Consider the following 12,566-nt stretch of genomic DNA (forward strand, 5'->3'; position numbering starts at 1 on the left):
GAACAGCTATAATGTAAAAATGGGGAATTAAAAAATAAGGAGCTCTTCACATGCCCTTCTGCAGCCCATGTTGGGCGTTCAATTCTCTTGCTGATTCTTTTGGCATTCTACTAAATTGTATAGTTATTATTACCACCACTGATTCTGGGCTTTTATGCATTTATGGGCAGGTATACCTTCTAGCTAGTGAGTAATATTCTGGAATCAACTTAAATATATATGCGATTGATTGATTAATAATAAACTACCAGCAGATACATTCCCAGGGACCCTTATACTTCTTGCACTTACTCCATAACGATGGTTACCAGATTACCTATATGATTTTCATCAATGTGTATATATACAGTTAAGTCTATAGATATTTGGACAAAGACATCTTTTTTCTAATTTTGCTTCTGTACATTACCACAATTATTTTAAATGAAACAACTCAGATGCAGTTGAACTGCAGACTTTCAGCTTTAATTCAGTGGGTTGAACAAAAAGATTGCATAAAATTATGAGGAACTAAAGCCTTTTTTTACACAATCACTTCATTTCAGGGGCTCAAAAGTAATTGGACAATTGACTCAGGCTATTTCATGGGCTGGTGTGGGCGATTCCTTTGTTATGTCATTATCAATTAAGCAGATAAAAGGCCTGGAGTTGATATGGGGGGGTGGGTTGCTTTGCTTGTTGTATGTGGAAGATTTTGCTGTGAACAGACAACATGCGGTCAATGTAGCTCTCCATGCAGGTGAAACAAGCCATCCTTAAGCTGCAAAAACAGAAAAAAACCATCCGAGAAATTTCTACAATATTAGGAGTGGCAAAATCAGTTTGGTATATCATGAGAAAGAAACAAAGCACTGGTCAACTCGGCAACGACAAAAGACCTGGATGTCCACAGAAGACAACAGTGGTGGATGATCACAGAATCATTTCTACGGTGAAGAGAAACCCCTTCACAACAGCCAGCCAAGAGAACAACACTCTCCAGGAGGTAGGTGTATCGATATCCAAGTCTACCATAAAGAGAAGACTGCATGCAAGTAAATACAGAGGGTGCATTGCAAGGTGCAAGCCACTCATAAGCCTCAAGAATAGAAAGGCTGGATTGGAATTTGCTCAAAAACATCTCAAAAGGCCAGCACAGTTCTGGAAAAACATTCTTTGAACAGATGAAACCAAGATCAACCTTTACCAGAATGATGGCAAGAAAAAAAGTATGGAGAAGCCGTGGAACAGCTCATAATCCAAAGCATACCACATCATTTGTAAAACATGGCGGAGGCAGTGTGATGGCTTGGGTGTGCATGGCTGCCATGGCATTGGGACACTAGTGTTTATCCATGATGTGACACAAGCATACAGTCAAAGCAACCCAAGAATTTATTAAAGCAAAGAAGTGGAATATTTTTGAATGGCCAAGTCAGTCAGCTGATCTGAACCCAATCGAGCCTGCATTTCACTTGTTGAAGACTAAACTTCGGACAGAAAGGCCCACAAACAGCAAATGAGAGCCACTGCAGTAAAGGCCTGGCAGAGCATTAAAAAGGAGGAAACCCAGCATCTGGCGATGTCCATGAGTTCAGGATTACAGGCTGTCATTGCCAGCAAAGGGTTTTCAACCAAGTATTAAATATGAACATTTTATTTTCAGCTTTTTAATTTGTCCAATTACTTTTAAGCCCCTAAAATGAAGTGATTGTGTTAAAAAAAAGGCTTTAGTTCCTCACAAATTTTATGCAATCTTTTTGTTTACCCAACTGAATTAAAGCTGAAAGTCTGCAGTTAAACTGCATCTGAGTTGTTTTGTTTAAAATTAATAGTGGTAATGTACATAACCAAAATTAGAAAAAGTTGTCTCTGTGCAATCTTTAAGGACACAACTGTATCATACTTCTTTTGATTAAAAAAAAAATTCAGAGTTCAAAAAAGACTTTTTTCATTGAACTTAAGGCACTTATACTATTTCTAACCTTTGATACTTTTAATAGCACACATTCTGTTCTAGGGTAACAACAACCTCTTACCATACCGTATCTTTGAAAGAGCAGAGTTGTCACCCTAGGACATGAAGATTTTAGAATTGATTTAGGCTATAGAACACCTTTCAAATTAGGAGAAGAAATGTGTTCTGTAGACTCAAAGAGATCAACAGAACAATTTTAATGGTATATTTCAAATACTACAACAAAAAAATGTTCAATGATAGCGTTTACATACACCTAATTCCACTAATTAAAAAAGTATTCATAAGGTTTAGGTTTTCTACTAATGTTAAACGTTACGTATTGTAATTAAATGTTACGTTTTAACACCACCTGTACACGGTGCTAATTTGCACCCAAGTCTGCTCTCTCTTTAGAACTCAGTCACATTTAGCGGAACAAATATAGTACTGTGCTGATTTTTTTTTAAAAAATGTTGAAAGTGAACCCAAGCAAAGTGCAAATGATTCTTAATAGTTTTTTTTTTTTTGCAACTCCCAAGTGTTGCTAATTTCCAATATTGTGTTGAGGTGATGCTATCTTTTTTTTTTTTTTAGATGTTAGTGTTGGTTCTTGTTCTTCTTTTTAGTATCAGTAATCTGTAACCTTTCAGCCTTGGGAACACTGCACTAGGTGTACACGGTGAATTCAGATACACTGGGCTGTAGTTGAAATTCTAAGGACAACAAATCTACACTGCTAAAATACCTAAAGAAAACCGTGAAAGCAGAGGAACTGCGGTTATCATGAGAATCCTGATGACTCTACTCTTGACAATTCATAATTTTTACTCCAATGTACTGCTCCTATGACTTTAGCTGCAGCACAGCTTTTAGCTTATAAGCATGCTCATCTGTGCAAAAACGTGTGTGCCATTCACATAAAAAGGTAAATAAATCACCCATGTCTATGGGACAGTCTGAAATTCACATTTTGTGGAGTTTAGGTTTGCCTATATAGAAGTTAATTAGGAAAAATTACTTTCAATAGCAAATACAATGGTTGACTGCCGTTTTCTAATTGTTCCTATTGCTTTCTTTGTTATAGTACAGTCATTGATGTATATATATTGAGGTTTCCACGAGTTTTAAATAAGTTTGTCTATTACCTGTAGATGATGCATGCGCTGTTCCTGCATGTGTCGCAGTTTGCTGTGTCTTGCCCAGTTCGATATGAAAGCCTAAAATAAAACAACTTGCATTAAATTTCTAATTATTCTTTAGAGCTGCACACATTTCATGTAAGACAATATTTATTTAGCTGCCATGTGACAATGATGCAGATCATGAAAATCAGAATAAAAATAGAAGTCCTTATCTACATACATGCCCTGGGTCAGTGATTGAATGTAATAAGCAAAGAGGATCAGTGTGACAGCCATGCAGTTAGTATTTTACTAATTATTATTAGTACTTTAAGAATTTGGTAATGAGAAGCAACCAAATCATGATAACCATTCATTAAACCTCTTTTTCCATGCAGTAGTTTTGTGTGCCCCTATCCGCTATTGCTCAGAAGAATGAACAAGGATTTCTGTTCTCCAACACAAGTGTCCCGGAAGGCAGCCAATTTCCAAAATCACATCACATCACATCACAAAATTTTAGCCAAACGATTTTAAATTAGATCACTCCTCGTATTGCCTAATTATATTGATCCTTTCCATTGTAGCCTGTTAGCATCAGGGAATAGTGTAATAGCTTGAAGGGTAGATGAAGAACAGGTCAGTGTTTGGTGACCCAAAACACAGCTTTGAGATTCCCTATTCGAGTGTTCCACATAGTTCCTATGCCTTTGAAGTAGGTGCAGCTTTCACTTCTGAAGGCCTTTTCATCTTTTTTGTACTACAAAATGCCTTTGGAGTGCTTGCTCTTCCAGGTGAGCACAGGGCACTACAGCATAAGCAAAGAGATTGGGTTTTTTTGTTCTTCTTTATGTACGTATGTAGGTATATGTTGAAAGGGACAAGAGTGAATCCCACAACTTCTCATCTTTGTCTCATGGCTCCCAATGATATCACTGAGTTTGTGTACAAGTTTAAATCACCAGACCTGACAGCTTACGGTGTATCTGGTTCTTGGATATTTTGTGTTTACCTGTGACTGATGACCATAGACAAATAAATGTTTCTTAGATGTTTTACATTTTTAGTCGTATCTCTTTGCTATAGATCTCCTGTGGTCTTTTTCTAGCATCTTCACATCTACATACTCTACATTAGCAATGGCTACATGGCATTGAGCAGGTTTCCACACGCCGACTTTATTGATCTATGTCTGCATTATGTATTTTAGAATGAGCACTCTTCATTAGAAACTTGTGTGACAGGCTAGGAACACTGTTGTAATATAATTGGAACTAGTTACATATGGCATTCTTTCATGGCAGAATCACTAGACATTATTTAAATAAGAACTACATATTTAAAAACTTTTATAGTTTTTTCTTTTTTCTTTTCTCTTTTTTGCAAACATCATTGGAAGTTAAAAGGAGCCAGCCTTCTAATCTATTAATTTTATTTGTGCTACTTATGCAAGAACAAGAAATAAAATCTCTAACTATTCAAAATGTATCTAAAGCCAAAACATTTTTTTATAGTTTTACATGATAAAGAAAGGGATTTGGACTCCTTTCAGGTTTACCTGCTATATGAGAAATTTCTTTTCATTTCATTTTTTTTGTCTGGTAAAATTTGTTCCCAGGACAGAAGGTTAGGGAAAATCTTTCTAGTGGATCCCTGGATAGCATAAAGAGCATCTAACTCATAAATTCACTTTACCACACACATAAACTTTAGTAAAAGATGTTTTTATGTGCTTTAGACAATATTGACTACATGCCTCCTAAACTGTGTTCAGTTTTTACAGCAAGGGATTTATTTTTTTGCTGAAATTGTTCTGGAGTTGTTATGGATTTAGTTAAGATGGAAAGAACAAACAATGTAGTTGCACTTGGGGTGAAAAAATATTAAATAAAACCAGGTAATTTAAATGATCTGCTACTGTGTGCATTGTTGCCTTTAAGTTGCGACTACCCAGATGACGATAATGTATGACAGTCCATAGTGACTGGAATACGTAAGTGCTTTGCACTTGCCATTCGTTCTCCAATACTGACAGGAGAACAGCAGCAGTTTGGACAAGGGCACCCTGGGTAAAGCACAAGAGCAAACAGCCTGCTTTTATTTCCCAGTGATGGATTCATTTGTCTGAGATCGAGCCTCTACCCTGCTCTCAGCTGCTTCCCCACATTTGTTTGCTGTGACATCTATTAGACGTATGACTGGGTCAAGGTTACATTAGAGCTGCAAGATGGCTGTATACCTTTCCTAAATATCTACAGTTCAGTGACTTTATATAGTATATAGACCTACGTATGGGAGTAGAGATAGTATGTATTCTAGTAAAACATTCATCCCTAATGCATGTAGAAACTAATTCCTGGATCACTGTTGTTGTGTCATGCGGAAATACTTTTAAATCATTTTTCAGCTTTCATAGGAAAAATACTCTTTTAATAAAGCTTTGCATATGGTTAGAATTTTTGAGCTGCTTTTTGTAGATTTTGTGTTGCAGATACTTGGCAGAAGCTTTGGCAATGCAGCTCCATTTTTTCCTCGAAGTGAATATCAAGCAAGAAATTGCACACATTTGCATTTGGCCTCAAAACTGTCTGAGATACTGAGGTTCAAGCATTTCTCTAGATATATAAGTATCTCATCAAATTTGCAGTTATTCTGTTATCCCCTACAGAAAGGGTAAATTTGGTCTATTAGTAATTCCGATGAATAAAGAGCCCAATGCAGTGCTTTGGCCAAAAGTAATCCATATATTGTATCCTTAAAGTTGTTATTGATGATTTAAGCTATACAATTTGTTTCTGTTTACTGTTTCTGCACTTCCTCCTAATTGAGTAAACAGTCCAAAGAAAAGGTTAAAAAAAATCTTTGATGTTGGGTGTTAAGCTTTCAAATAGAGTACAGTAGGCTGCCCTAAAGGTGAGGATTCTATTTTTACTAAATTGTATAAAATTATGTAACATTACTTGTATGCACCCAGTTTCTTTGAGTATATTATTAGTTTCTATCTCTTTAGGCAGGGCAGTGAATCCTAGGACCAATCAGTAACTAGAGCCTTGTCCTCCTTCAATAGAAATTCATTAGTTGTTCGTGATCAATTCCAGTGACAATAGAATAAATGAGTGCTGTACTAATTGTTCTATTCTGTTCTATGGGGAAGGGAGGATGAGTGGGAGTTGCCTGGCTGCATCCTCCCAATTAAAAACAATCACAGAGGTTATTTAGTGGTTCAGAGCATGGTGGATCTCTAAATGGCACCAGGAAGACTGCTGTACTGACTCTAGACTAGAAATTCTAGCATCTGTACGCACCCTAAGGTTTTAATCACACCATCCTCCTAACAATAAATAAAACAATAAACAATAAATAAAACAGTAAACTTTCATTCTACTGTTAAATGTGAGGGAATCATCTGATTTGGAAGACCATACATACTTAGATTGTGTCCTTGGATTACAGTGCACTGCTGGATTTCATTACTGCTGCCAATTTTATTCTTTTGGAAGCCCATTTACTTACCTTATACAAACTTTCAAAGTTCAAGTAATACCAAAAGTAATTTGCAATATTTTTTTATCTTTATGAAATTGTTAGAAAGGTCATTGTGCAGGTCATGTTTTATACACTCTATAACATCCAACTGTACGTTTGCATTGTCGCATGCTCCGTCGGTGAAGACTAAATGCCAATATGCCAATGCAGATTGCTAAAATGGTAACAGTATTTTCTTTCATCACAAATGAACAATGTGATACACATGCTAAATTAGCGGTTACAAATGCTTGAAGAAAAAAATATGGGAGCTACCATTTCTTACCCCTCTCTTAAAATGCTAGTTGCCAGGCTTGTTTCTGTCTTCAACACTTTTGTTATCCTAGACCTAGAAAAAGCATGCAGCCAGTCAAGTCTTAATTTTGGAATTGCAGACAGGCAGTTTCAGAAAGAGGTGAGTAATGGCAGCTAACACATTTCTCCTATCACAGATTTTTTTTCTCATTTTTGGCTCCATGCTTGCCCCTATTTCTTACCCCAGTTCATACTTCCTCTGTCATGTTCAAATTCCTATATACATATATATATGGTATTATATAATGGATACATGGTGCATATAATGGAGTACATAATGGATATCTAGAACTTATACCTGCCTTACAATAGTAAATGTTTATTTTAAAGTAGATGTTAGATTCTAGGGCACTTAGTAATGCCCACAAAAGTAGTAAGAGACAGAAAAAGCTACAAAACTTTTTCAAAGACATTCAGCGGAAATCTACATAATGTAGAATGGTGTATGGTGGTAATCCAGGAAATTAGTCATTTCTAGGTTTTGCACTGAGTAGGACCAACCGAATTGCTTTCATGCTAATAATACCACAATAGTTATAAAGTTTAGTTTTTTACCTGACCGCAATCAGAATTACTGCAAATTGCTTTACAATTTTGTGATCCCTAAGTGGGCAATCATCTTTCCTTCAAACATTCGAAAAATCAAATAAGTCTTAACAGCATTATTTATACACATTTAAATATTATTCTGCACCATCCTCGGAGAATCTTGATGCACACTTTTGGAATACATTTGTTCAAGGTTGGCCCTCTAGTTTTGTCAAGGCCTCAGGCACACTGTTGTTTTAAAGCAGCAATATTCACTTGCTTGAATATTGTGCTGCTGTAATTATTTTACTGACCTAGTTATTATTGACTAAAAGTAAAATGTCTTTTTACATAGCAAAGTTTAAAAAGGCTGGAGTTCACCCAGTTTAGGGTTTCTGATTGAACCCATGTTAAAGATTAACTCCAAACAGGACCGTATTTATTCGTACTTCATTAAATGTGTAAGTACCTGAATTTGGCTTGGTATCCTCTTGCAATTCCCTGAACAACAGAGCACATACTGCCAAAGGGAGAAACGACGTGCAATGCCAGCTTGTAGAACCTTGTGCTAAAAATGATTTTTGCATTTAAGAAATAAGTACATGTAAACAAAAATGGCTGATGACAAAAAAGGCCAAGTGGTCATAGTATGCTCACCCCCCACCCATCTCTGTATTTGTACTTTCTTTTCAATATCTTTTTGTTAGTGTGCTTCTAGGACTGGACACTGTATTCTAAATGGAGTCTAACTAAAGATCTGTATAGGAGAACCAGGACCCTCCTCCTGCTGGTGGTCTAATGTATCCCCACAATTCTATCTATAAAAGGGAATAAAAATAGACAACAAGAATTTCTAGCTGATGATCTCCCTGGTGTTTATCAGCCTTTTTAGCAACGGGAAACCCTTTAAAATACCATTTAGTTCCTCAGGAAACCTCTGCTATATTTTCTACATCCACAGCTCACATTGCATTAGCGTAGTGGTCAGAAGAAAGAATGTCTTACATTGCTGGCCGTTGTTGGGTTGTGTACCCATGTTTGTAAGGTAAAAAATTCTAGTTTAGGTCTGCTTTAGGTTGTGTCTGATCATGTTACAAGTAAAGTGAAATCTCAACTTTATCTGAACAAAAAAAGGTTATTTTATATTTAGAAAACAGTTTCAAGTTCCATTTTTGCTGCTGTTCCTAAGTTATTTCTGATAGCTTTTTTTTTTTTTTCCGTTTTCTTCCTATAATTGCTGACATTTTTGAGAATGAAAGACTGCAAAAAATTTTAAGGTCAGAGAAATGTACAAGAACATGGTAAACCAGCAAGCTGCCTGTTTTTCTCATTGATGACTCAATTGTCTAGCATGGGCAGTTCAGGAGATCAAGAGATGTGTCTTTTGAGAATTCAGGTTTGTTAGCTTTCAACAGTTGACAAGTTGACAGATTGATTGAGAAGAGAATATTCAATTGACATATTACATTTATAATGTGCTAGATGGAATTCTTAATATGTTTAAAGGCAAAGGCTTGACATATCCTTTTTGTGCAGCCATGCCATAACAAATGCACAATGACACAGAAAGTGCTTTTACCATGGACATTACCAGTAAATAAACATTTTAATATTCAGGCATGGTTGCACTACCTTTTGCGGGCCACGGATTTCAAGGTACCTGAACTTCCCTACAGAGGGCTGATACTATTCCTCAATTACTCCTTTTATTTATGTTCCTTATTAAGACAATATCACATTCTTTGATGAATTAAAAGGTTTTATTTTGTTAAACCTACACTGTTTCATTTTTAAAAAAGGGTGTCCTGCAGATGAAATGGGTTAAATTTCAGAATGCCAAATATACCCATGCAATGTGGTTCCCCTAACTTTGCAGGAGTAAATGCTTGTTTGTTTTGTGGAGAAAAGTACACATGCTAACTATATTCCTGCCTCGTTGCCATCTTGCCATCTATTCTGCATCCAACTCTTAAGGAAGTATGTGATGCCTTGTTCCCCTTTACATTGGCTTCTACATCTATACCGGAGATGGTAGTTATGTAGAGGTCAGCAAAAGGAACCACAGATGAGAAGTGTGCCAAATATTGAAGATCGGATATCAGCAGAACGAGAGATGGAAAGGGTAAATATTAGTCCTTTACGTTGTGTGGAAGCATTTTTTTACTCTTCAAATTAGTAATGGAGATTTTAGGAGATTTTAAGTTAGTTATAATCTTACATTGTAATCATTGGTGACTTGTTCCCTACAAAGATGTAGATATCTCAAAAAAAAAAAAAAAGTCTTGTCTTTTACTCTGTTAGGTCTCTGCCAAATATAATGCCTAAATTCAATGCAAGTAAAGAAAAGCTTGAAGCTTGTAACCAACTGTCTTCCATCCCTTCGGAAATCCCTGACCCGGATGCAGGATATGACAGTGCTGTGCACCCCTGTCGTGAGAAATGTCCCTGTGTTGATCTACCTTCCCCTAGCAGGACACAACATCCTTGGGCATATGTAGGAGAGTGGACAAATGCTCTTGACATATGTCAGTTTTGCCTAAGAAAGAATTATCAGAGTGACATGACATTTGAGAACCTGTCTTGGTCGATTTTATCTTGATTACAAGTCTTCCATAATGTCCTTTTTTTAATTAAAAAAAAAAAAAAAAGCAGGATATGTTTCTTTGTATGGAACACAAAGCAGAGAATTATAATCACATGCATTTTTGGCTAAAACTGGCAGCAAGGCTCTCACATATTCCCCGGGGGATTATGCTACTGCTGAGCCTGATATAGAAGAGGAAATGCTCACATAGATTTTCTCGTTAATCTAGTTCCAAAAATTTTATTGCTGCAGATGCATTTGTGCATATTGTAATTCTTTACCGCAAAGATTCTTTGACTAAACCAATCATTACACAGTAAGACTAAAAAGTATTTTAGGTTTATGAAAATAAAAACTTCTGCTTTTATTTATTCTTTATCTACATTTTTTATTTACCTGTGATCCTGCTATGCAAGGTCCTTGTTCAGGCCCTTCTTGTAATGGGGGGGGGGGGTAACTGTCTCCCAAATGCTATAAAAATAACACTTTATTATTACATTATCATGTTAACACTTTTATGTGATTTTTTTTTTTTTTTGAGTGGGTTTAGATCTCCATAAAAGAAAATGAAAGCTCTAACTCCTGATAAAATGCACAGCTGAAATCCACACATGAATTTTTAATCTGCTAAAGGATTTGTAATTCTGTTTATCCATTTTTGTGATTCATACACATTTGCTAGATAGCACAGGGTGACACCAGTTTCTCCATTAGCGCTGTCAATAAAAACAACATTGTCACTTCCTCACCTGCTGATTGGAGAGTGAATGAGCAGCAAAATGCTGTCATCAACATTGCTGGTGTCCTGTTGGCATGTTCCAAGTCACCACATGGGCTTGCAGCAGAGCCCGATTGGGTAAAAGTGCCCTTCCCATCCCTAGCCTGAGTGCTGCTGAGCATGCAATGCGAGGCTGAATCAACCCAAATTCAGGTACTTATGCTAACTGTACATAAAAATACGTTTATTTTTAAGTAATTTAAGTCTTCATTAGATCCTCGTAACATTGAGCTTTTAATGTAGCTAATGAAAAACGTTGCCATTATATTTGTTACTTGATGTCTAAAGTAAATTAAAACCATGCATTTAAGCTTTAAATGTCATCACATAATGTTTATGTAAATCTATATATTATTTTAAGACACAACATTTTAATGTAAAAAAACAAATTTAGCTTGTCTTCATATTGGTTAAACAAATGTTAAACTATTAGCCTTTTTTATGGCCTTCTGTACAATTAAAGGCAGTCCTCCTTTTTATCTTACAACTTTGTAAATTATTTTTAAGCACTTTTTACACAGTTAGTAAAATTGGGTATCTGTGATTAATTGACAAATCTGAACCCTTATAATATATAACAGCAAGACAAATTTTAAGCACAGGAAATGTATTAAATTAGGTGGCCTATGAGTTAAGAAATGTATTCATCTGTAATGTGGACCCAAACTGAACATATGCTTATAGGGGACATCTAATAATGATAATCAGTGCTTAAACATCACCTTATTCCGTGATGTTCTCCTGAAATGAAGAGTGGGTACTCAGCTTCATAGAACTTTATAGCTGTATCTGTAGTGTAACATCATATAGGGCACTGCTGCTTCTGGTGACTTTGAGAGGTCCCTACTAAGCTGCATACTGTTCTTGCTGAAAGGAGTATCTGCCTGAGAACCTGCAGTGCTTTCATCATTCAATGCTTTTGGCATGATTTCTGTTACTTCTTGATCCCACCAGTCATCAAGGAACAGCTCTGACATAAGAAACAAAAACCTTGCTCCTATCCATAGGGTTTCCCTATGCAGGTACACAGTGTGAACCAATATGCTGGTTGATCAATAACAGAGAAAATACCAGCTTCAGCCTATAGACAACACGGATGGGTAGCCTTGTTTTCTTTTGTCTTCCTTTTTTTCTTCTATAGCTTTCATGAACTGAGCTTCAAATAATTTACTCACAATACTCCAGAGTAGCAACAAAAATCTTGAAATATGTTGCCAAATGGATTAATTGTTATTTAAAGATAATACACATATGGAACAAAGGGTTCAAATTTGGACAAATTGTTACATTTTTGGGGCCTTCTCATATTCTACAAATCCCCTATCCATTTAAAATATTTTCCAATGGAAATGTAAGTCTTGTACATTATTTTTTACTTTTCCAATGGTGATGGATGTATTTGGGTGGCTTCCATAGTAAATTAAAATACCCTACTCTGTTGTACAGCAGGTAAGTGTGCCTCATACTTAGGTTTGTCATTCTGACTTTAGAAAAGGACTTCTATAGTACAGTAAGTAGACTTTCTGGGGCAGATAGTGTGGTCATAACAAGTAAATACATCCCAGGCATAATTCCTGCATTGGTGCTAATCCAAAACACAAAATCCCCCCACCTTCCTCAAATGTGGAGTACTGCTTTAAAGCACATAACTCTTTTTACATCCATGTATCCCCTCATTGTTCTTAATAAGTGGAGGTAGAAGTATGTTTTGGAATATACAAGGCAACAATTAGGATGTTTGCTCTCAATGTATAACAGGCACTGCAAAATATGACA

The 12,566-nt window shown here is 36.1% G+C and overlaps 1 protein-coding gene across 2 annotated transcripts in view; it reads right to left on the bottom strand.

The window, feature by feature from the left end:
- INSYN2A (inhibitory synaptic factor 2A) overlaps window positions 1-12,566 on the bottom strand; it is a 36,502-nt gene that overhangs the window by 6,923 nt on the left and 17,013 nt on the right. The window contains exons 3-4 of one of the 2 annotated variants that reach the window (XM_072424446.1): window positions 6,872-6,934; window positions 3,085-3,156 (exon numbers count right to left, since the gene is read on the bottom strand). In XM_072424446.1, the coding sequence (XP_072280547.1) occupies window positions 3,085-3,156; window positions 6,872-6,934 (135 nt within the window). The remainder of the gene's footprint in view (window positions 1-3,084; window positions 3,157-6,871; window positions 6,935-12,566) is intronic. The other variant, XM_072424447.1, reaches the window with a different exon arrangement.

The sequence above is a fragment of the Pyxicephalus adspersus genome, chromosome 10, assembly GCF_032062135.1.
Source record: "Pyxicephalus adspersus chromosome 10, UCB_Pads_2.0, whole genome shotgun sequence".
Lineage (NCBI taxonomy): Eukaryota > Metazoa > Chordata > Amphibia > Anura > Pyxicephalidae > Pyxicephalus > Pyxicephalus adspersus.